Here is a 24,769-nt window from a genome sequence, read left to right as displayed (position 1 = left end):
CCCTCTCCCGCCCAGCCCCTCAGCACCCCTCTCCCGGCCCAGCCCCTCAGCACCCCTCTCCCGCCCAGCCCCTCAGCACCCCTCTCCCGGCCCAGCAAACACAGACAAGAGATGGTTTTGTGGCAAAATATTTATTGCTGCCCCCGGCGGACCACAGGGCTGAGGGCTGGTGTCACAGCATCCTCTGAAAAAGGGCGATGGCCTCGTCCATCTTCCTGAGCTCTGCTTCTGTCTGCTGCAGCTGGGGGGGGGGGGGGGGGGGGGAACGGGCTGGTGGGTGGAGGACCGGGCCCGAGAGAGACCCCAGACACCCACGAAGGCAGAGGGTCGAGTTAGAAAGGCGGGTGAGGGCCACGGGACTGTGGTGGCTGGATGGGTCCCCCAAATGCTCAGCAGCCTCTCCACCAGCACCCCTTCTCTTCCACCATCTCTGGGGTTTTGTCTTTTCCCAGAGTGGTCAGTCCCCAAGGACACAGGAGCCTCAGAGCCCAGGGGCCCAGCGGCAGCCCCACCCGGGGGAGAGCAGGTGAGGGCTCCTGGGAGAATGGCCAGTCCTGCCAGGCCCCACAGCGGCCTCCCTGTGCCCTCCTGGCTTACCCAGGGCTCCCAGCCCTGGCATGTGGGACGCCATGTCCCAGGGGCCAGATGGGCCGGATGGGCCACAAGGAGCCTGGCTGGGAGGCAGGGTACCTGGTTCTGGGTCTGCCTGTCTTCACCTTGTCATGCCCCCGCCCAGCAGGTCCCCACCTGTTCAGGGGCCTGGGCTCTGAGCCCCATGGACTGCCTTGGGCTGAGCAGAGCACAGACCAGGACCGGGTCAGAGATGCGGGGAGTGGGAAGGACGCACCCACCCACACCACACACCTTGGCCTCGTCTGCCTCCTGGACCTTGAGGGGCACCTTGACCGGGTAGCCCACGGCGGCACGGCGCTCCCGCAGACGCTGGGCCTGCCGCTGCGCCTCACCACGCCTGGCCTGCAGCTTGCCCAGCTCCCGGGCCGGGTCTACCAGCCCCTGCAGCTGCAGGTGGACGGAGCAGCGGTCGGAGGCCAGGGCCACCGCGCAGCCCTGGGGCACAGGAGCCCCCAGCGCCAGGACAGCCACCACACCCGCGCTGGCCAGCGCCTGCACGTAGCCCGACACTGCTGACGCCAGGGCGCCTGTGGCCTCGTCGGCCACTTCCAGGAAACCTGCCAGGGGAGAGAGGAAGGTGAGGCAGCCACGCTAGAGAGCGGCCTGGGGACAGCGGGCGGGTGGAGGCGCCCCGAGGCTCACAGTCGGGCCGGGTCCGGATGAGGTTGTAGTCGGCACGCAGGGAGCGCACGGCTCGGGCAATGCTCAGGGCCAGCTCCAAGGCTGCCTCTGCCTCAGGGTCCTTCCAGGAGCACTGTGGGGCGGAGGAGGGTGAGGAGGGCCAGGCACAGGCCCGAGCCCCGCCCTGACCACACCCCGTACCTCTGAGGGCTCTGGGAAGGGGGTGACGCAGAGGCTGGGGGGTGCCTGCGGCAGCCGCCGGGGCAGCCTCTGGAACAGCTCCTCAGTCACGAAGGGCATGAACGGCGAGAGCAGCCTCAGGCCAACATCCAGGCAGGTGTAGAGGGTCTGGCGGGCGCACTCAGCAGCCACCTGGTCCACCCCACTCAGCACAGGCTTCAGGCACTCCTAGGGGACGGGAGGCGGGTTCAGGGCTGGGAAAGATCTAGTCTCCAGCCCTCGCTGCGCCTGTGACAAGCTGGGAGGGGACAGGCTGGCTCGGGGCTCGCTGCCCCTGCCCCCTTGTGCTCCTCCTCACCAGGTAGACATCACAGAGCTCATAGAGCCAGAAGCTGTACTGGGCGGTGGTGACGGCCGGGAAGTCGTAGGCCTGGAACCCTTGGTTGCTGAGCCTCACGGCCTCGGTCAGCCGGCTGCGGATCCAGCGGTCCACCAGGCTCTCATGGCCTCCAGGCTGGGGGGGAGGGGCAGGTCAGCCAGGGCCACCAGTTGAGGGGAGAGATGCCCAAGGGGAGGGAGCCAGAACCCCAGGAGGCAGGAACCATGGGCAAATATGCACTCAGAGCCTGACGGTGGGAAGCCACATGCCCATATGCGGGGAGGACCCAATGCCTGGGCGTCTCCTGCAACCTCTGCTCTGCTCCCCCACATAGAGGCTCCTGGGTCGAGCGGCGGGGTGCAGCCTGTGGGGGTCACTCCGAGCCCACCAGGCCCTCACCTCAGAGGTGGCCGAGGGCACGAAACCCTTGCCCAGGCCACGAAGGGCAAACTTGGTGGCGTTCCAGAGCTTGTTGCAGAAGTGGCGGTAGCCCAGGATCCGGTTCACGTCCAGGTTGATGTCACGCCCTGGTGCGGGAAGTGTCCTCAGCTCGCCCTCCCAGCCTGCCCAGGGCGGAGGAGGGGTGGCCTCAGGGAGGAAGAGGGTGGGGAGAGATTTGGGGTCCTACCCTGGGATGTGTAGGCGCACAGTCCAAACCGGAGGGCATCAGTGCCGCACTCGGGAATCCCTGCCGGGAAGTCTGCCTTCTGCGGAGGAGCCGGGCTGGAGTCCTGAGCCAGCCCCGCCTCCCTCTGCCCACGCCCCGGCCTGGCCCTCCTACGTACCTGCCCTTCTTTAGCCCTCTCCACCTCACTGGGATCCAGGTTGCTGTTCAGCAACTGGTCGTGGAGGCCCTGAGGGTGCAGTGGGAGGGGTCAGGGCATGGCCACAGCCCAGCAGCCCTTCCCAAGGCCTCCCGGCTTCCAGGCACCCACCTGCAGGGAGACTCCGTGGATGACATCCAGGGGGTCGATGACATTGCCCAGAGACTTGCTCATCTTCCGGCCATGGGCATCACGCACGATGGCGTGCAGGTAGACCTGAGGCGGGAAGGGGCTGTGGGGCTCCGCTTTCCCACCAGGCCCCCCTGGCCGCCCCGCGCCTTGCATCTCGCCCCACTCTGAACCTCAAGTCCCTTGGTGTCCCGCCAGCCCCCGCCGGCACCTTCATGGGCTTAGAGGAGTCCTCCTCTGGGAAGCCCAGGCACAATCACCGAGCAGGTCCCAGGAGGTGCCCAATCCCCACAGCCCACCCAGTCGTCCAGGGGCCCCACCCAGGGCCCGGCCGTGTGAGCCTGAGCGGGAGGCCTCGGCCGGCCACGCACCTCTCGGAAGGGCAGCCTGCCGGTGAGCTGCAGGCCCAGCATGACCATCCGGGCCACCCAGAAGAAGAGGATGTCATGGCCCGTCTCCAGCAGGGTCCCCGGGTAGAACACACTCAGGTCCTCTGACTGCGGCAGAGCAGAGCGTGACGGGGAGCTGAGCACCCACCTCAAGACCCTGCCCCACCTGAGCTGGCCTCAAGGACGTACCTGGTTGGGCCAGCCCAGGATGGAGAAGGGGAAGAGGCCAGAGGAAAACCAGGTGTCCAATACGTCCTCATCTGAGGGAAGCCAAAGGTCAGAGGTCAGAGGTGAGGATCTGAGACGAGGCCCTGCCCCCCACCCCCAAGGCCCTGCCTTGCCTTGCTGGAGGCTGATCTTGTCAGGGGACACTCCAAACTCCTTGGCTGCCTTCTCACGGGCCTCGGCCTCGCTGCGCCCACTCACCCAGTACCGCCCGTCGGGATCCTGCCACAGGTGCCATGAATACCCAGGGGGCACCCCTGCCTTGCCCGACCCTGCCTCCCATCAAGGACCCAACAAACCCAGCGCCCCCAGATGGGCTCACCTCCCCGGGGGGAAAGGCTGGGTCGCGGACAGTGACGAAGTAGGCTGGGATGCGATGGCCCCACCACAGCTGCCGGGAGATGCACCAGTCCCTGCAGAGGGCGTGAGGAGTCAGGGGGAGGCGGTGCCTGGCCAGCGCTCAGCCCTCCCAGCCCCTCCCAGCGAGCCGACGCACCGGATATTGTCCATCCAGGCGTGCCACGTCCGCCGGTGGGCCTCAGGCAGGATGCGGAGATCGCCCCGAGCCACGGCTGCACTGGCCGCCCGGGCCATCTCCCCGCAGCGCACGTACCACTGCGGCCGCAGCAGGGGCTCCACCACGTCCTTGGACCGGCTGCAGGTACACACAGGTGGGGGGGTTGGGTGGAGAGCCCCTGAGAAGCCACCCCCCTTTCTCGGGCCCCGCCCTCACTTGCAAAGCGGCACCACCATGGGGTTGTCCTGGATGCCACGGAACAGGCCCCGCTCCTTCAACGCCGCCAGCACCGCCTTCCGGGCCTCAAACCTGGGCAGGCCCTGGGGGAACAGGCCTCGTCATGGCTGTGCTGTGGGACCCCGCCGCCTCGGGACCTGGCCCCACACCCAGACAGTCTCACCAGGAAAGGGGGGGGCACATTGACAAGGGCCCCCCGGGAGTCCATGATGCTGATGGCCTCCAGCCCGTGCCTCCGCCCGACCTCGTAGTCGTTCTGGTCATGTGCAGGGGTGATCTTCACCGCACCTGGGGTGTACATGGGGGTGCCAGGGCCACGAGGACTCAATACGTCCCTTCCCACATGCACCCCCTTTTGCTGGAGGCCGCCTGTCCCCCACTTCCCCGTGACAGTCCTGAGAACCAGGCCAAGGCCTGTCTGTTTAGCTGAAGCCTGTGTTCTTGTCCTTCAGAGGGTCGAGGGGTGCGGGATGCACCTCGTAGCTCCCTCCTGCCCCTCAGGACAGCCCCTTGCTCACCTGTGCCGAACTCCATGTCCACAAAATCATCAAAGACCACGGGCAGACTGCGAGACAGGAACGGGTGGACCACGCTCCTCCCCTTCAGGTGCTGGGAACAGAGGGGCCTCAACACACGAAGGCCGGCCCTCCCTCCTCCCAGGGCCCTGGCTGTCCAACACTCCAATGCCCTCTGCAGGCTGGACAGGGACCCAAGGTGACCGTCTAATCAACCCTCTCTCCTTCACAGGGGCCCGTCAGCCAGTAAACCCCGCCCCCCCACGGCAGCACCCTCGCCACACCTGGTATCTGGGATCTTTGGGGTGCACAGCTACGGCCACATCTCCCAGCATTGTCTCGATCCGAGTTGTCGCCACCACCACCTCCTCATCGCTCTCTGGGGTGACAGGCGACCTTATGATCTCAGCGCTGGTCCCCTCCTGCCCTCCACCCCATCCAGCCCCGGATCCTGGTGACCCCTGGCTCCTACCTGAGCCTTGGACCTTGTAAGCAAAGGAGATGAGGACCCCAAACTCCACCTTTTCCTTATAGCCAGGCACGGAGAGCAGGGTGCGACCCGTCAGCTCCTTCTTGTCCACCTGTGAAGGGGGTATTAGGAAAAGCCGCCCGGGGCCCGGGTCTGGGGTGGTGCTGGAGGTCCCGGGCGGGGCACACCTCGATGTCGGAGATGGCAGAGTTGAGGGTGCAGGACCAGTTGACGAGGCGGGTACTGCGGTAGATGATGCCTTCCTCGTGGAGCCGGACAAAGGCCTCTGTCACAGCCACGGACAGTTTCTAGGGGAGCAGGGAGTGGGCCGGCAGAATTTCCAGGGCAGCAGGGTCCAGAGTCCCACTGCCCAGCACCCAGACCCCTCCGAGGGCTGCAAGGGGGAAATGCGCTCCTGAGGGGAGAGGGGACCATGGAGGGGGCTTTGGGAACACAAGGACAGGCACAGGCCTGGTGATGCTGGAGATGGCAGGGTGCCAGCGCAGGCAATCCTGGGAGCACAGGCCCGTGGAGCTCCCAGAGGGGCAGGGGACACAGAGGGTCATGACCCGGGACCAGACATGGGCTCTGCAGCTGAGCCCTCAGCGCTTCCGTGTGGGTCCAGCCCGCGGAGGGCACAGCAGGCGCTCTCTACACTCACGGGGTCCATGGTGAAGCAGGCTCGATCCCAATCCAAGGAGCTGCCCAGCTTCCGCAGCTGGTGGTAAATCCGGTCTCCTTTCCTGGAGTGGACAGGAGGCGCGTCAGCACTCAGGCCGGCTGCAGGGAGTCATCGGGGGCTGGCGGGCAGCGCGGGGACCCCTCATTCTCTGAAATGGACCTCGTCCTGAAGCCACCGACCCTCGGCCTCTGTGAGAGGTTCTGTGTAGCCTGTGACCAGGGTCGCAGGTGACGGGGCCAGGGGTGGGAGGCAGGGCGGGAGGCTGCACACTCACTCCTCCTTCCACTTCCAGACCTCCCGCAGAAAGGCCTCGCGGCCCAGCTGGTGGCGGGTCAGCCCCCGCTCGCGCCAGAGCTTCTTCTCCACGACCACCTGCGTGGCGATGCCCGCGTGGTCACAGCCGGGGTTCCACAGGGTGGTCTCCCCGCGCATGCGGTGCCTGTGGGAAGAGCACCGAGGGCGGCAGTGAGTGGGCGGCAGAGCTGGCACCTGGAGGGGCTTTGGGGGAGGAAGTCAATGGGCTCGGGAGGGAAAAGGGCAGTGGAGAGGGACCCCAGTTCTAAAGTTTCAGTCTGGGGAGGACAAGGATAGCCAAAGCAATTTGGCAAAAGAACAAAGAGGAAGCTCCTGCCCAACTAGATAGCAAAACATATGAGAAAATTATGATTATTCAAGCAATTAGCTACAACATAGGAACAAAGTTACACATGAAAGGGAACAAAACAGTGACTGGAAACAGATCCAAGCCAATTTAGTATCTGTCCTGGGTGGCATTTCCTATCAATATGAAAAAGGAAAAAAATTCAAGATTTTTTTGGAACAACTAACTACTTAGTTGGAAAAACATCTCCCTGCTTCCCAATATTCACGAAAATAAATTATAGTCAGCCCTGGTTGGTGTTTCTCAGTGGTTACAGTGTCAGCTCCAGCACTGCAGGGTCACGGGTTTGATTCCCAGTCAAGTGCACATACCTGGGTTGCAGTTCAATCCTGGGTCAGGGCATGTATGGGAGGCAACCAATTGATGTAAGAGAGAGACATTGGTTTCCCTCTCTTTCTCCCTCCCTTCCATTCTCTCTAAAAATCAATGGAAAAAACCCTTAAGTGAGGATTAACAATAAATAAATAATTTCTAGTCAGATTAAAGAAATCAGTATAGAAAAACAACTATAAAACAGCAACACCTCTCAGTGAAGTTAAAAAGCAAGTGGTAGCCCTCGCTGGTTTGGCTCAATGGATAGAGCGTCGGCCTGTGAACTGAAGGGTCCCAGGTTCGAGTCCAGTCAAGGGCACATGCCCAGGTTGCGGGCTCAATCCCCAGTGTGGGGTGCACAGGAGGCAGCCGATCAATGATTATCTCTCATCATTGATGTTTCTCTTTCTCCCTCTCTGAAATCAATAAAAACATATTAAAAAAAAAAAAAAAAAAAAAAAAGTGGCAGACCATTTTGAGAAAATGACAGGAAGCCAGTAGTGTTTTAGGGAATTAACCAGAGGCATGAGAGTGAAGCCGTGGTCTGCAGCCCCCTCTGAAGCCCTGTGTGGGGCACAGGGGCCTCCTTTCCTGCAGTACGAGGTGCGTTCCGGGGGCAGAGGAAATCACGACAGAAACGCCATCACCCTCTGTTCACACACACACTGTTTTCAATCAATCATCAAACTGTATCATGTTGTTTTTTAACCCTCACCGAGGATATTTTTCCCATTGATTTTTTAGAGAGAGTGGAAGGGAGGGAGGGAGAGGAAGGGAGAGTGAGGGAAAGAGAGAAACACCGATGGGTTGCCTTCCACATGCACCCAACCAGGGCCTGGGATCGAACCCACAATCCAGGTTCTCGGTCTAACCACTTTGCATACCAGCCAGGGCTGTATTCATTCTTCTAGTCTGTTTCTCTCACTATGTTCAGGTCTCCCTGGGCGCAGGGATTGCAGCAACTCCATTCTCTTGCAGGTAACTGATAGAAACGCTGCTTATATGCCATAAAGGACATGCACAGCCCGGCCAGAGTGGTTCAGTGGTTCAGCATCGACCTATGAACCAGAAGGTCATGGTCGATTCTCGGTCAGAGCTTGATCCCGTGTGGGGCATGCAGGAGGCAGCCGATCAATGATTCTCTCTCATCATTGATGTTTCTCTCTCTCTCTCTCTCTCCCTTCCTCTCTGAAATCAATAAAATATATGAAAAAATAAATAAAGGACATGAACATTTTCTGAACGTCAAGATATTATTAAATATTATTATTAAAGAAGTTAAGCACAAGAAAGGAAGATAGAACTATTTTTTCACTAAAAGTATCTCTTGGGAATCACATAAAATTAGCAAAAAATAAATCAATGGCCCTGGCCAGTTTGGCACAGTGGATAGAGCGCCGAACTACGGACTGAGGGGTCCTGGGTTCGATTCCGGTCAAGGGCACATGCCCAGGTTATGGGCTCAATCCCCAGCAGGGGGTGTGCAAGAGGCAGCTGATCGATGATTCTCTCTCATCATTGATGTTTCTCTCTCTCTCTCCCCCTTCCTCTCTCAAATCAATAAAATATATTAAAAAATAATAAAAATAAATCAATGCCATGGATATTTGTAGAAAAGCACCCTATTCTCTGCTGGAGGAAGAAAAAGAAAAAATATAGCTTTTCAACTCATTTTTATAATGTCTTATTGGTGGAGATATTTAAAGCTGTTTTTCACATTATTTTATTTTCACATTTTTTATTCTAAAATATTGACATAAATCTACTCCATTTAATCAATGGTAGTTTCTAACACCTTATTTAAATCATGTTTGGTAGAAAAAATGTGGCTACCCTAAGAGTTTTGTAAGAAGTGTTAACTCTATTCTCATGTAAATAACTTGGCCATTCTTGTTATATGTATTTAATAAAACTTTACCAGCTCTCAATTCCTTGCAAAATACTAAATCTGACATTATCCCCCAATACCCAGAGCAGTGCTGGCACACAGTGATGTCCTGAAATATTTTTTGATTAATTAATTTAGTAATTAATATTTTTTGATTAAATTAATTTAGGAAACTAGAAAAATGTGTCAAAACTTAAAATATAATAAATAACCCTGGTTTCCAAAGATAAAAAGTTGTTTTAAAATGCTTTTTTTTTAAAAATATATTTTATTGATTTTTCACAGAGAGGAAGGGAGAGAGATAGAAAGTTAGAAACATCGATGAGAGAGAAACATCGATCAGCTGCCTCCTGCACATCTCCCACTGGGGATGTGCCCGCAACCCAGGTACATGCCCCTGACCGGAATCGAACCCGGGACCCTTCAGTCCGCAGGCCGACGCTCTATCCACTGAGCCAAACCAGTTTCGGCTAAAATGCTTTTTTTAAAAAATGTTTTTATTGAGTTTAGAGAGAGGAAGGGAGAGGGAGAGAGAGAGAAGCATCAACCGGCTGCCTCCTGCACATCCCCTGCTGAGGATCACGTACCCTGACCAGGAATGGAACCAGTGACTTCTGGGTGCATGGGACCTTGTTCAACCCACTGAGAAACACTGGCCAGGACTTAAAATACTTTTTAAAGGAATTTGTCACCTAGAATATTAACTCTATATCTGTTAACTAATTAAACTACTGACAGTGGGGCAGGTTTATAAGGCAGAGGGAGGGGAAGCAAGTGCTAGAACAGGAGTAAACATTTACAATATATAACAAATAAGAAAACAATACCCAGCCTGGCCAGCGTGGCTCAGTGGTTGAGTGTTGACCTATGAACCAGGAGGTCACGGTTCGATTCCGGTCAGGGTACATGCCTGGGTTGTAGGCTCCGTCCCCAGTGTGGGGCGTGCAGGAGGCAGCCAATCAGTGATTCTCTCTCATCATTGATGTTTCTATCTCTCTCTTCCCCTCCCTTCCTCTCTGAAATCAATAAAATTATATTTTAAAAAAAAACAATACCCAGATTATGTAAAGAATCACCCAACAACCAATTAAAGAAGAAGAAAACAACAAAGAATCAATCAATAGAAAGATGGGCAAACGATAGAGACGCACAGACAGTTCACATAGGGGAAACCAGACTGGCCCAGACACAGGAAGCGGCACAGTTCACTGGCAATCAGAAATTACACAGGTGCCATTTTTTTTGTCCATCTTAGCAAAATGAAGATAACGCCCAGAGTTAGCATGGCCAGGTAAACAAATATCCTCACAGGGAGATGTAAGTGGTAAAGCTCTTTTGTAGGGCACCGTGGCGCTTCGGTTTGTACTTAACATGCATGCCCCTCTGACCTAGCAGTGTCACTTCGCAGTAGCTACGCCACAGAAGTGTCTCTGTGCCTGAGAAAGCTTGTGCAGGAATGTGCATTCAAGCGATTTTCAGCAGAGAAAAATTAGAAACAACCATTAATTTTTATTTTTTTTTATTTTTAGAAAGTGACTCTATATGGCATAGTCACAGTATGGAATGCTACAGGGCAATGAAAGAGAACGAGGTCAGTCTGTGGATAAGGGTAAGGAAAGATCTCTAAGACAAACCATTCAGTGTAAGAAGAAAGCTGAAGAATAGCATGACAGAAAAAAAAAATCCACCCAAAAGAAAACTATAAATTTCTATGGGTACATGTACCTACGAGTAATAGACAGGGAAGATCTAGAAAGATCCACAAAGTGATAACAAAGGCTAAGTCTTGGGATGTAGGTCTGGAGGGTGTTATCAAGAAGACTTGAAGTTTTACATTTCTTACAACAAGAATATTTCACGTATTTCTTGTTTAATTCAAAGTAATATGATTTCTAATAGCAAGAGGAAGGAGGGAAGTGTTGGTTATTGACCAGGGGAGGATGCTATTAAGAAGTGCTCAGAGGGGAGGAAATGACAGAGAAGTGTAACACCACCAGGGGGCAGAGCTGAGGGCCAGAATGGAAGGAGAGGCAGGAGGGCCATCAGGGAAGAGAAGGGAAGGGAGCGGAGGGAAGCAGGCGGGAGGGGACCGGAGCTCACCATCGGGTCAGGGAGTCCTGGATGGCGTTGGTGAGCGCGTGGCCCAGGTGCAGGGAGCCTGTCACGTTTGGGGGTGGGATGCACATCATGAAGATGCCCCGTGGATTAGGTGCTGACACGCTGGAACGCTATGGGGGAGGAAGGATGGGCACATGCTAAGACTCCATGTCACCACTCCCACGCCCACCCCCTCCAGCCTGGGTGGCGGCGCCACTCACTCCATACTCTGGCTTAAAGAAGCCCTGCTGCTCCCACCACGGGTACCAGGCTGCCTCCACGTACTGAGGGCTGTAGGAGTCGGGCATAGAGCCACTGATATCTGGGGGAGAGGAAGGCAGGCATCAGTGTGGAGGCTGGGCCGCTGGGGAGAGGACGGTGGCCCAGCAGAGAAGGGCCTGGGCCTCCGCAAATCTTCACCAAGAAAAGTGGTGGGAGCAAGGACAGGCATGAAGGGAAACGGGAGCAGCAGCTGAGGAGGCGGGGGGGTGAGGGGGGCGGTGAGGGGGCCCCTCCCCCGACCCAGTACCTTTCTTCTCCCCAGGTGGGGTTGGGAGATCATAGGTAATAACTCCAGGATCCCGCTTCTCCCTCTTCTCTGGTTTTGGTTTCTTCTGCTTGGGAGGGAAAGATATAGACTCAGACTCAGAGATCAGCCTCTCCCCTTGCCCCCACCATGACACCAGCATCCTGTTCAGCTCTCCCCTTAGCCTCTCACCTCCCTGGGCAGTGGTTGCTGCTGTTGGATCTTCTGCTTCTGTTGGAATTTCTCTAGTTTCTCCCGTTTCTTTGCCTCTTTCTTCAGTTGAGCAGGTGTCTTTGGAGGTGCAGTGACCTCAGGGCCTGGTGAGAGGCCCAGAAATGCAGACTTAGCCGCTGAGGCCCTCTGTGAAGGTGCTGCTGTGTCTCAGACGGTCATTCCGGCTGCCCAAGGGTTTCCCCATGCTGACCTCCCACCTTGCCCTCCCGCAGGCCCCTGCTCCAGGGATTCTGCCATTCTAAGATAAGAATGTGAGCTGCATGGGAGACCGCAAGGAGCCCCTCCCCATCTCCCCGCTTCCTTACCTGGCTGTTGGAAGAGAGGCCTGGCCCCTGAATACAGAACCACCTCTCCCAGCACGGCCCGGAATTCTGGCTGCTGGACACAGGTGATGAACCAGCGAGTGACGTTACCCCAGATCCGGCGCACACAGGGATCCAGGACCTGGGAAGGGGAAAAGAAATCAACTATCCTTAGTCACCGTTTAGTGAGGCCAGAGAGGAGCCGCCCCCATTCCTCCCCAGGCCCGAGTGACTCACATATCGGAAAGGCAGCAGCAAGGCTGTGGCAGCCGCCAGGTCAGCCAACGTGGGAGCCTCCCCGGCCAGGTAGGTGTGCTGCCGAAGCCACTCTTCCAGGGGGCTCAGGGCCCTTCCCAGGGCCCCCAGTGCAGCCTAGCCGGAAGGGGAAGGGATGTGAGACAGGGCTCGGCCTCCTTCCACTCCCACAAACCATGACCTCGGAGGCCCGTTTCATCTTCTTTGAAATGGTCAAAATAAAAAGCAGCCCTGCCCTAGCCGGTTTGGCTAGGCGGACAGAGCGTTGGCCTGCAACTGAAGGTCCCAGGTTCAATTCCGGTCAAGGGCACATGTCCAGGTTGCGGGCTTGATTCTCAGTGTGGGGTGCGCAGGAGGCAGACGACCAATGATTCTCTCATCATTTCTGTTTCTATCTCTCTCTCCCTCTCCCTTCCTCTCGGAAATCACTAAAAATATATTTTTAAAACATACATATTTTAAAGGGGCACCCACGTGTGGCCCCTTTGTTGCTTCATTCATTCAGAAAATCCCTACTGAACACTTATCAGTTGCAATATACTAAGTACAAGAAGTTAAAGATGACACAAGGCAACACAACAATTGCTTCAACAATATTTGTTAAGCACCTACTACATGCCGCATACCTCTCTAAGGAACAAGGAGAGAATCTGAACAGGGCCCCTGACCTGACGGGAGTTTACATTCTAATTGGGGGACAATAAATGAACAAATATGTAATACATTACCCTATTTTTCCCCTTAAGTGCTATGAAGAAAAATTTAAAAAAATAAAAAAATCAGGTTGAGGAATTCCAAAGAGGGGGCCTCTATTTTAGATAGTGTAATCAGGGTATGAGGCAGCCAGCCAGGGTCTAAGTCACATATTCATTCATTCATTCATTCAAGAAATACTAAGTATGTACCATGTGTGAGATAAGGACCAGAAGGCACAGCCCACTCTGGAAGGACTTGGTTACAATCTGGTGTGGTTCTCTCACTCTTTCCCCCTCATTTCATGTCCCCCCAACCCCCATCCTTATCTCTCCTGGCCCTACCTGCCTCTTCTCATCTCTTCCTCACCCACTTTTTCCCTACAATTCATAGTAACTTCTACTGTGGGTTTCAGACTCATCAAACTTTTACTCACTCCAAAGCGCCTGGCACTAGACCATGTGCTCTGCACACGTCTTTTAATCTTCTCAACATGAAAACTAAAGTTTTCAGAGACAAAAGGAAGACCAAGGCTCAGAGTGGTTACCAGGTGGCAATCTGGGACTTGATCAACCTTTTTCCTCACCGACACACTATCGCTGTCTCATTACCCATCCCAACTCTTGCTTCCTTCTCCTCCCCCTCCGTCCGTCTCCCCCACTCACCTGGGGGTCCTGGACGGAGCCGCGCAGTCCCAAGGCGGGCAGCGTTGCCCCACAGGCAGCTGGTACTAGCTCCGTGTCGGCGTAGCTGACCCACTGCTGCACGAGGACGGCGGCCCGGCTGCCCCCAGGGCCCCCCAGGCCTGCGGGCCACAGCAGCTGGGCCACGGCAGGGGCCCCCCACACCCAGAGCCCACCGGGCCCCTGCTCCAGGGCGGGCAGGCGGGGTGGGGGGAAGGGGGTCCTGCTCGCCGGAGGCGGCTGAAGACAGATGCGCGGGTGGGCCCCTCCCCAGCCCGGGCCCTCCCCAGCCTCCCCGTAGCGCGCGGCGATGAGGGCTCGGAGGCTGGGGAAGGCATCGGGGTGCGGGGAGACGTAGAGGATGGACATGGCTCTGCAGGGTCCGAGTCTGGCGGCAAAGACCTAGGGGAAGGAGAGACGCAAGACTGAGGGACCTGGGTCCTACCTGAGTCAACAGGGGGCCCGCATGGCTCCTCTACCGCGGGCGCCAGGCCCCCGGATTTGGGGGGTCTGGTCAGGCCTCAAGAGCCCAGGGTCTGGCTGTCGGAGTGGTGGTGACGACGGGGACGGCCCGGGACCGCGGACTCGGGGAGAGGGGGAGCGGGAGGAGCCCCTCGGCTCCGGCGGGACGCGGCTCGGGCCGCAGGTACGTACTGGGGGGCGGGGGGGGGGCGGACGGAGCCGGCGCCGGCCGAAGCTGGACCGGCCTGGCTGCCGGGGCCGAGGAGTCGGGCGGCCGGGACGGTGGGCAGCTCTCCGGGCGACCCTGGCTCCTGGGCCCGCCGCCCGAGCCGTCGGCACCCACGTGCGGCCCCTTTGTGACAGCGAGCGCTTCCGGCCGCGGGTCCTGCGTGGGCGGCCGGGCCCCGCCTGCGTGCGCCGCCCTCGGATACCGGCCCGGGCCGCGCCGTCCCCGCGCTCGGAGGAAGGCGCGGGCACAGGCACGGGCACCGGTCGGGCGCGGGCACAGGACGGGGGCGCCCTAGGACCGCGCTCCGCTCGGGCGCTCCCGACAGGCGCCGCCGCGGGCACCCCGCGCGGGTCCTCGCGCCACCGGCCGGAGGGCGGCGGAAGCGGCGCCGCGGGCGGGGCTGGCGAGGCGGGAGCGGGAAGGCGCCGCCCCGGACAGTGCGAACAGGTCACTCGTTTGAATGAATCTGCCAGACGTCGGCGTGCCCCGGGCTGAGGGGGAATCGGCCGCATCGCGTCTCATTTGACAACGGTCACGGCGAAGGGCGGGCAGCGGGCACTCGGTGGCAGAGGCGCGTTCGGGGAACCCGGGCTTACCCAGCGCAGTGGCAGGTCATGCTGGGCCGGGGTAATGAAGGGCAGGAGCTTGATGCGTTCAACATCCCTTTCCCCCCTCCAGCCTCCTCCCCAAAACACACACACACCAGAAATGTGCACCAACACTTTATTCCCGATGCGGGACAGAGTCCTTCCATCCCCAAGTGAGTCACAGGCCGCCCTGGAGAGATCTAGATTCTCCCAGCATCTCTGGGGAAGGAGGAAAGGCAGGTGCTGGGGACCAGGAACACTGCAGTTCCCCCGACAACGTACCTTCCCTTCTCACCGAGGATGGCTGCTCCCCACTAATTAGTCCTCTCATCTACTCATCTCCCCCCCACCCCCCCCTTTTTTTTAAAAAAAAAAAAAAAACGCCTTCAATATTGAAAAACAACAAACACAACATCTCAAGTATGAAGGAGGGGGCCTGGGCTGGGACCCCAGGTCAAGGATCACCAATGGAAGAGGGAAGGGGTGGAGTCGTTGCATCACTGTTTCTGCTGCAGGGCCTCCTTCCTCGCTGCATCCTGTAGTAGCTGCGTGTCCACCTCATCTGCAGGCAACTGCACATAGCGGACCACTGAGCCCCGGATGAAGCAGTTCTTCACTGATAACTAGACAAAGGTAGGCAAACGTGAAAACACTCTTAAAAATGTCCTCCATACCCAGGGGCCTCCTGTGTTTACAGGTGCTTGCTCTTTTCCACCATCCCTCACTCACCATGTGAGGGTATTTCTCAGGGTCTGTGACGCTGATGTCAGTAAGTTTGATGTTGAGATACTAAGGAAAGAAGATGAACACCATCATTAGCCCTAGAGACAAGATACAAGTACCCCACCCTTAAGCTCTCCCCTCCTCCTTCCCCAAGACTAGTCCTGGGCTCTTGCTTTGTCTCACCTGATCCACAGAATGGAGGGTCCCACAGATGCTGTCAGGGGCAGAGGAAAGAACCACCAAATTAGTTTACACCAAAGTCAACACAGAGGTGACTTGAGAGCTAAGAACATGGTTTGGGGAAGTCAAGGACTTGAAAAAGCCAGAATAGCTGGAACCAAAAGGGGGCATTCCTAAGCCCTAGCATAGGAAAGACAGTGCTTCCAGAACAGTGTTATTTTTTAATTAACTTTACTGGGGTGACATTGGTCAACATGAACATACAGCTTTCAGGTGTGAGTTTCTATGTTACAAGATGTGTATATTGTACCATGTGCTCACCACCCAAAGTCAAATCTTCTGTCACCATATATTAGGACTGCCTTCTCCCCCGCCACTACCTAGAAGTGTGTTATTTTAGATTATACATCTTTCCCTACACCAATCCACTCTTGATATGAGAGCTACCATCTTATATTTCTCCTGTACTCTGTATAGCATGTATAATTTTTACAGCCACTTTTATAATCTTTAGCAACTTTACAAAGTAGCTATTACCATCCAGGGGCTCAGAGAGGTTGTGTAGCTTGCCCAATTTTAGAACAAACAAGGATTCTGTCTGACCCTAGACCATCAGCTGTTTTCATGTATGGATTTGGAACCAGAGCCCCACATATAAAGTAGATAAAGCATTGCTCTTGAAGGGACAAGAGATGCCCTCTCCCTTCCCCAATGCTTCGAGACCCTGAAATGTTAGTGAGGAATGCTCTCTCTCTCAACTTTTAAAATTTGTCAGATGGTGTTCATCTTCTTTCCTAAGTCTCACAACTTCAAATCCCATGAATTATATCTCTCCCCTGCATATCCCATAAATCCCTACCGTTTGCTGATGTCTAACATTTTTGTAATTCTCTTTCTAGTTTGATTTCTACAAACCAAGGTCGTACCTATTACTTTATACCTCAATCCGGCCACCCTCCAACCTGGCCACCCCCATCCTAACTGTTCTGTGTGTCATCACCAGATTCTAAGTTCCTTAGAACCACTGGTTCTCAAACACTGATGTGTGCTCAAAGGTGTCAGGAGTCCATGACAAAAGAGGAAACAAAGGCTAGTAGTATTGTGTATGTTGTATGCTGAAGGTTGTCAATTTTTCCCCTAAAAATAACTTTAAAATTTATTTTAGAGAGAGGAAGGGGGAGAGAGAAAGAAACATAAATTTTAAAAATTTTCTTCATTGATTTCAGAGAGGAAGGAAAGAGAGATAGAAACATCAATGATGAGAATCATTGATCAACTGCCTCCTACACACCCCCTACTGGGGATCAAGCCTGCAACTGGAATCGAACCTGGGACCCTTCAGTCCACAGGCTGACGCTCTCTCCACTGAGCCTCTCTCCACTGAGCCAAACCGGCTAGGGCAAAGACATCAATTTTTTTTAAAAAACATATGTTTTTATTGATTTCAGAGAGAGGAAGGGAGAGGGATAGAAACATCCTATCTAATAAAAGACAAAAAGGATAATTGACTATACCTTCGCTATTCTTCCCATTGGCTACTCGGCAAGATATGCAAATTAACTGCCAACTAAGATGGCGGCCGGCAGCCACACAGCTGAAGTGAGCAGGAGGCTTGCTTGCTCCAGTGATGGAGGAAGCCAAGGTTCCCCGCCTGCCGGGGCCGGCTCTGAGCTCCGAAAGCAACAAAGTTTCAATTATAGAAGCTAAACAAACCCCAGATACCTGCTTTCAGCCGGCCATGGCCTCAGAGAGCTGGAATGAGCAGGAGCCTGCTCTCAGCTCCAGTGACGGCAACAAAGTTTCAATTATAGAAGGTAAATATCCCAGAATAAAAAAAAAAAAGAAAAAAAGGAGAGGCTGGGAGCTTCAGTCACTGGCCAGCCTGAAAACGGCCCTCAGCCCCTCACCCAGACTGGCCAGGCACCCCAGTGGGGACCCCCACCCTAAAGGGGGTGTGGCCAGCCTGAAAACAGCCATCAGCCCCTCACCCAGGCTGGCCAGGCACCCAAGCTGGTCCCCCACCCTGATCAGGTACACCCTTCAGGGCAAACGAGCCGGCCCCCACCTGTGCACCAGGCCTCTATCCTATATAGTAAAAGGGTAATATGCAAACTGACCCTAACAGCAGAAAGACTGGGAATGACTGGTCACTATGACACACACTGACCACCAGGGGGCAGACGCTCAATGCAGGAGCTGCCCTCTGGTGGTCAGTGTGCTCCCACAGAGCTCTGCTCAGCCACAACCCAGGCTGATGGCTGCCAGTACAGCAGTGGTGGTGGGAGCCTCTCCTGCCTCCTCAGTAGCACTAAGGATGTCTGACTGCAGCTTAGGCCTGCTCCCTGCTGGCAAGTGGACATCCCCCGAGGGCTGCCAGGCTGCCAGAGGGATGTCTGATTGCCAGCTTAGGCCCAACCCCCGGGAAGCAGGCCTAAGCCAGCAGGTGGTCATCCCCCACGGGGTCCCAGACTGCGAGAGGGCACAGGCCGGGCTGAGGGCCCCCCCCACGCCAAATGCACAAATTTTTGTGCACCGGGCCTCTAGTCAATAATAGGATTATTGATTGATTGACTGCCTCCTGCATGCCCCCTACTGGGAATTAAGCCCAATACCCAGGCTTGTTCCCTGACAGAGAATTGAACTGTGACCTCCTGGTTCATGGGTGAATGCTCAACCACTGAGCCACACAGGCCAGGTGAAACATCGATTTTTTTTTTTTTAAATCAACTTATTTATGCATTCATTGGTTAATTCTCGTATGTGTCCTGACCAGGGATCGAACTTGCAAGCTCATATATGGGGATGAAGCTCTAGCCAACTGTGTTACCTGGCCAGGACTAAAGAATAGCTGTTCTTTGATTGTCCTTACTATTTTTTTGGCATTAAATTTTTAAAATGAAATTATTGTAATAAAAGGCAGTTTTTAAAAATGTCCTTATCTTGCCAAAAATAAAGTTGGCAGTTCTCTGCTGGACCCTATTTTTGTAAAATTCTAAGTCTTTGAAATCCAGTGTCTGAGGCCTGCTGCCTCGGTGATGGTTTTGCCACATCCCTGGCTGTTGAACAGCCTTTGATAGCACTTTACCACCATGTGCAGCGCTGGACTAACTTCCAGGAATCATATAAGGTGGTGGTATTCATTCAGTTCATCGAGAGCGAGACATCTGGCACAAAAGTGGTCTGACAACAAGCCTGAGAGAAAGCTCTTCTCCCAGTCCAATGGAATTCCTTTGAATCTTACAGTCCTTGCTTTAGGACCTGGAGCTAGAACATAAGTTTTCTGCCATGTGTAAGACCCAGGGAGGAGAAAAGAGGAAAATAAAAACAAATCATCTCACAGAATTGCCTAGGGTTGGTATGGGCTCCCCCACTGTCCCTCTATACAGCCCTCATCTCAATGCCATCAGTACCATATGCAGTGCCCATATCATAAATGAAATCTCTGATGTAGAAGTCCCTCTCCTCATCACTTTCTGCCATGTCAGTGTTTCTCCCACTAAGCAATTATCTCATAGAAATGTGGAAGACACTGCTGGGAGAGAATACATTGATTCAAACTTTCTAAAGGACAACCAGATAATAGGTATCACTTTTTTTTTTTTTATATTTTATTGATTTTTTACAGAGAGGAAGGGTGAGGGATAGTTAGAAACATCAATGAGAGAGAAACATCGATCAGCTGCCTCCTGCACACCTCCTACTGGGGATGTGTCCGAACCTGGGACCCTTCAGTCCACAGGCCGACGCTCTATCCACTGTGCCAAACCGGTCAGGGCGGTATCACTTTTTTAATTATTGTTTTTAAAATCTTTACCTAACGATATGTTTTTATTGATTTATTTTTTTATCTTCACCTGAGGCTATTTTCTCCATTGGTTTTGTTTTAAAATATATTTTCATAGATTTCAGAAAGGGAGAGAGAAACATCAATGATGAGAATCATCCACAGTTGCATGCCCCGCCCCCGCCCCCCCCTTGGGGATCAAGCCCCACAATCCGAACATGTGCCCTGACTGGGAATTGATCCGTGACCTCCTGGTTCATAAGTCGACACTCTAACCACCTAGCAACGATGGCCAGGGCTGGTTTTATTAATTTTTAGAGAGGAAGGGAGGGAGAGAGTAAGAGAAACATCAATACGTTGCCTCCTGCAGGTGTCCTACCTGCAACCTTTTGGCATAGGGCAGTGGTCGGCAAACTCATTAGTCAACAGAGCCAAATATCAACTGTACGATGATTGAAATTTCTTTTGAGAGCCAAATTTTTTAAACTTAAACTATATAGGTAGGTACATTGTTAGGGTACTCCTAAGCTGGCCTTTGCTAAAAATGTCCTCAATCTGATTGAGATACGTTCGCTGAGGTCAACCCCTTCCAACTCTCCCATCCACACTAGTCTTGTATACTTGTTTCAGATAGACGAGTGTGGATGGGAGAGCTGGAAGGGGTCGACCTCAGCGAACGTACCTCAAAACAGTGTACCCCCCCCGCGCTGTGTATCCCGCAGCCCCCCGCATCTCCTGTTGCCCGACCGACTGACACCCCCCACTTCTAACGCCATTTCTTCAAAAGAGACTCGCCCAGGCCGAAAACCGACTTCTGCGCATAGGCCACGAAGTTTGAATCGCACTGTATATGCGCGCCCGCACGTGGTATTTTGTGGAAGAGCCACACTCAAGGGGCCAAAGAGCTGCATGTGGCTCGCAAGCTGCGGTTTGCAGACCACTGGCATAGAGGATAACGCTCCAATCAACTGAGTCAAACTGCCTGTGCCCGTATCACTATTTTAAATGTATGTCTCATTTAAAGGATTTTTTCCCTAAAGAACTGGAAACCACCCAGCTAGTGTGGCTCAGTGGATGAGTGTCAATCCGTGGACCAAGAGGTCACCGGTTCAATTCCTGGTCAGAGCACATGCCCAGGTTTCGGTCTCAGGCCCAAATGGGGGCGCTGTGCAGAGGCAGCCTATCAATATTGATGTTTCTCTTCCATCGATGTTTTATCTCCATCCCTCTCCCTTCCTCTCTCTCTCTAAAATCAATACAAACACTTTTTATCCTCACCCGAGGAAATTTTTCCATTGACTTTTAGAGAAGGTGGAAGAGAAGGGGAAAGACAGAGAGAGAAACATCAATGTGAGAGAGACACATCGATAGGTTGCCTCCCTCACGTGCCCCAACCAGGGCTGGGAATTGAGCCCGCAACTGAGGTACAGGCCCTTGACCAGAATCGAGCCTGGGGACCCTTCAGTCCATGGGTCAACGCTCTATCCCAGGGGTGGGCAAACTTTTTGACTCGAGGGCCACAATGGGTTCTTAAACTGGACCGGAGGGCCGGAACAAAAGCATGGATGGAGTGTTTGTGTGAACTAATATAAATTCAAAGTAAACATCATTACATAAAAGGGTACGATCTTTTTTTTTTTTTTTTTTTAGTTTTATTCATTTCAAACGGGCAGGATCCGGCCTGCAGGCCATAGTTTGCCCACGGCTGCTCTATCCACTGAGTCAAACTGGCTAGGAAATAAAAACCTATTTTAAAAATATTTTTTTAAAGAATTGGAAACCGCCTAACTGTCCAACAGCAAGGTCTTGGTTAATAAAGATGCCATACAGACATTAAGAAAGTTAAAGATCACCTTGACTGATGAGAAATATCCACATCTGCTAAGTGAAAAGCAAGTTTCAAAACTGCATAGAGAATATGATCCTGTTTATAACTTTTTAAAAAAGCCCTGGCTGGACAGCTCAGTTGGTAGATCACCGTCCTGATACGTCAAGGTTTCAGGTTTGATCCCCCAACAGGGCACACACAAGAATCAACCAATGAATGCATAAATAAGTGAAACAACAAACTGATGTCTCTCTCCCCCTTCCTCTTGCTCTAATAAAAAAAATAAGATAATCCAGACAGAATTAATTTCCGTTCTGGCTGTCATTTACTAGTTGCATAGACTTGAGCAAGTTTCTTAACCTATCCAAGCTTCCATTTCCTCACATGTAAAGCAGCAACAGCGGTGTATGTCACAGGGGTGTTATGAGAATGCAGTGAGTTAAGTGTATGCAGAAGAGTGCCTAGTCAATAGGAGGCTCTCAAATGTTAGCTGCTTTACTTTCGCACGCATTTATTACTCCTACTATATACCAGGCTCAATGGTGAGCTTAAACGGGGTCCAGGGCTCTGCCTGAAGGACAGGCCATAAACAGTAAACGTATTTTTCTGAAATCACAATTTGAGAAGCACCCACTACGAAGAAAATAAGCCTCTGGTAGAAGGACCTACTTGGCGAGAAAGACCAGGAAAAGTCCAAGGATACAGCACTGAATCCCAAATTCTGAAGGATGAGTAGGAGTTACGATATAAGGGGTAAAGGTTGGAAAAGCAATACACATAGAAGGCACTGGTCTCCTGTTTACCCTTTACATTTTCTTTAGCAAAGGGGAGATTATGCCACGTACACTATCTTGCAACAACTTTCCACATCAACACATGTCATTCTGGTGTGACCGCTGTGGAACATGGAAGCCCACAGTTTAGCTCAGTCTCTATTGACAGCTGTTTATTTTCCATTTTTGGTTCCTGCAAAGAAAACTTACAAACGTCTTTGTACCTACATCTTTGCTTGTGGAATTGACTTACATTTCTAGAAGTTGGGTCAAAGGAGTATATAATTTAATCAGAAAAAATGGTGATGCCTTCACTCCCTGACCTCTGTTCTAACTATATATAGTATATTTATTTCTTTGTATTTTTTTTTTCAAATACAAGAAACAACTCCAAGGCTAATCTGTCAGGTTAAGGCACAAGTCATTTATTTATTTATCTCTCCCACCTTACCCAGCCCTCAAATAACACTTGTTCAATTAAAGAGGTTTCAGGGCCAGCCCGTGGGGCTCAGTGGTTGAGCACTGACTTATGAACCAGGAGGTCATGGTTCAATTCCCGGTCAGGGCACAGGCCTGGGTTGCAGGCTTCATCGCCAGTGGGGGGCGTGCAGGAGGCAGCCGATCAATGATTCTCTCTTGTCATTGATGTTCCTATCTCTCCCTCTTCCTTCCTCTCTGAAATCAATAAAATATATTTATAAACAAATAGGTCTCAGGGCTCTGGGCACATCCACCCCCTACAGACTTGCTGAAACAGGAACCTACCTCAGGTCATTCTTGAGTTCCACGACCACATCCTTGCCCACAAGGGACTTGAAGAAGGAGTAGAAGAGCTACTGGGCGAGAGGGGAAACCGTCACCGGGGAAGAGACGGGCGGGGAGCGGCCTTCGCTCCGCCGGGGTCCGACCCGCCTCCCCGCCTCCCCGCCTCCCCGCCTCCCCGCCTCCCCGCCTCCCCGCCTCCCCGCCTCCCCGCCTCCCCGCCTCCCCGCCTCCCCGCCTCCCCGCCTCCCCGCCTCCCCGCCTCCCCGCCTCCCCGCCTCCCCGCCTCCCCGCCCTCCCCGCCTCCCCGCCTCCCCGCCTCCCCGCCTCCCCGCCTCCCCGCCTCCCCGCGCAGGTCTCAGCCTCCACGGAGAGCGTGCGGGGCGCGTGCGGGCAGCCAGAGCCCAAAGGCCGCGCGCTCTTCACCGCCCCGGCGCCCCGGGCTCCCGGCTCGCTCAGTCCGCCGCCTCCCTGGGGCCCTGTCCCCCCCGCCCCCCAGGAGCCTGGGCTCCGTCGAGGACCTGCTCCTTGAGGTCTGACTCCCCTCCCCCGCGGGCTCTTAAATTTTCCCTTAAAAGGGAAAAAAGCCCTGTGCTCCCAGATGTCTTCTCGGGGAACTTGAGGTGCAGGAACTAAGGGCGGAGGGAACCCCGGACACGGCCGGGACCCCCACCCCGACCCCAACCGACCGACCCGCGCGCTCTCCCCGAGGGCGCCTCCTTGTGACGTCACAGTCCCTACCATGGTGCTCGCGCGGCGGGCTGCCGGCCGGACCGGGAAAGCGAGGGCCTGGTGCCGCGGGCCAGAGGCCGGGCGGGAACCGAGCGCGGGGCGGCCCCTGGGGCGGCGCGGGGAGCTCGGGGTGCAGAAGCGGGGCGCCCGCCAGCACGGGGATCCGCGAGGAAGGGCTGGGGAGGGGCCAGAGCGCGGGGCGGTGCTTCCTGCCTCCCGACAGCCTCCGCCGCGGGCTCCACTGCGCACGCGCGGCCGCCCGGTGCGTTGAAGCTTCTCCCCGAGCTCGTCCCTGCAGACACTTCCTATTGAAAGCTGCTGGGGAGTTCGTGGGACTTCAGAATTTGTACACTTTCTATATATGCTACACTTCCTTAAAAATTTAAAGGAATGTTGAGCTGCCCTGCCTGTTTGGCTCAGTGGAGAGAGCGTAGGCCTGTGGACCAAAAGATTCCAGTCAAGGGCGTACTTCGGTTTCAGGTTCCTCCCGGACAGGCCCTGGTCAGGCTCCTGCAGGGGGCAACCAATTGATGTGTTTCTCTCACACTGATACTGCGCTTTCCCTCTCCCACTCTCTCTAAAAATCAATGGAAAAATATCCTCCGGTGAAGGTTAGAAGAAAAAGACATGTTGAGTCCCCCAAGATCAGAAGCCTGAGCACGAATCTTGGTTTTATTAAAGGCTCCCTCCCAATGAACATATTTCTCTCAAGGACCCACCTCAGGCCTCGCTTCTTACACACTTTTGCCCGGGGCTGTCCTGTGATGGGCTGAGTGAAACTAAGCAGCTAGGACAAGGGTCCTAAGGTCTGGACAGTTCTAAATGCTATTTCCTGCTAAATGTCAACAGATAGCAGCATTCTGCAGATGCAGCAGTGAGCAGGTAAGAGGACAGGAAACAACCCTAAAATGCCAACTGCAGAGAAGCAACCAACATGTAATTGACCCAATAGTGTACATAAGCAATGACTAAGCTTCCTTGCAGCCCTTCTCAACCTGTGGGTCGAGAACAATGAGAATACATCCTGATATCAGATATTTACATTACGATTCATAACAGTAGCAACATTACAGTTATGAAGTAGCAAAGAAAATAATTTTATGGTTGGGGGGTCACCACAACATGAGGAACTGTATTAAAGGGGCAGCATTAGGAAGGTTGAGAACCCCTGCAGGGGACAGAGCTTTGGATATGAATCCCATCTCCTTGATTTGCTGCAAGTGAAACTACCCTGTGACAGAGCACCTCAAGGGGCGAA

General features: G+C 54.2%; 2 protein-coding genes across 3 annotated transcripts; both read right to left on the bottom strand.

Moving 5' to 3' along the window:
- Positions 1-115: 115 nt before the first annotated feature.
- Positions 116-14,439, bottom strand: VARS1 (valyl-tRNA synthetase 1). Of its 2 annotated transcripts, none has more exons than XM_036356521.1 (30): positions 14,106-14,439; positions 13,434-13,853; positions 12,058-12,192; positions 11,824-11,962; positions 11,477-11,601; positions 11,288-11,375; positions 10,980-11,080; positions 10,762-10,889; positions 6,075-6,239; positions 5,780-5,861; positions 5,307-5,426; positions 5,122-5,230; positions 4,934-5,028; positions 4,653-4,743; positions 4,298-4,422; positions 4,114-4,217; positions 3,877-4,035; positions 3,703-3,793; positions 3,497-3,602; positions 3,345-3,415; positions 3,138-3,263; positions 2,749-2,853; positions 2,599-2,667; positions 2,442-2,520; positions 2,213-2,340; positions 1,793-1,948; positions 1,456-1,662; positions 1,276-1,387; positions 865-1,190; positions 116-241 (listed from the first exon to the last, which is right to left on the bottom strand). In XM_036356521.1, exons 2-30 carry the CDS (start codon positions 13,818-13,820, stop codon positions 173-175), a joined length of 3,798 nt encoding a protein of 1,265 aa, XP_036212414.1. In that variant the 5' UTR covers positions 13,821-13,853; positions 14,106-14,439; the 3' UTR covers positions 116-172. The 2 variants fall into 2 exon arrangements, with proteins under 2 accessions (XP_036212414.1, XP_036212415.1); XM_036356522.1 differs by having other exon boundaries at positions 11,288-11,372; positions 14,106-14,438.
- Positions 14,440-14,851: 412 nt separating this feature from the next.
- On the bottom strand, positions 14,852-23,711 carry LSM2 (LSM2 homolog, U6 small nuclear RNA and mRNA degradation associated). The gene is made up of 5 exons (XM_036356606.1): positions 23,521-23,711; positions 22,783-22,850; positions 15,636-15,666; positions 15,459-15,518; positions 14,852-15,352 (listed from the first exon to the last, which is right to left on the bottom strand). The coding sequence occupies exons 1-5, from the start codon at positions 23,521-23,523 to the stop codon at positions 15,227-15,229; spliced, it is 288 nt and encodes a 95-aa protein (XP_036212499.1). The 5' UTR covers positions 23,524-23,711; the 3' UTR covers positions 14,852-15,226.
- Positions 23,712-24,769: the final 1,058 nt, after the last annotated feature.

Source organism: Myotis myotis, unplaced genomic scaffold (assembly GCF_014108235.1).
Source record: "Myotis myotis isolate mMyoMyo1 unplaced genomic scaffold, mMyoMyo1.p scaffold_m19_p_26, whole genome shotgun sequence".
NCBI classification, from domain to species: Eukaryota; Metazoa; Chordata; class Mammalia; order Chiroptera; family Vespertilionidae; genus Myotis; species Myotis myotis.
Note: the sequence above shows the minus strand (reverse complement) of the source record. Positions and strands in the feature narration are given on the sequence as shown.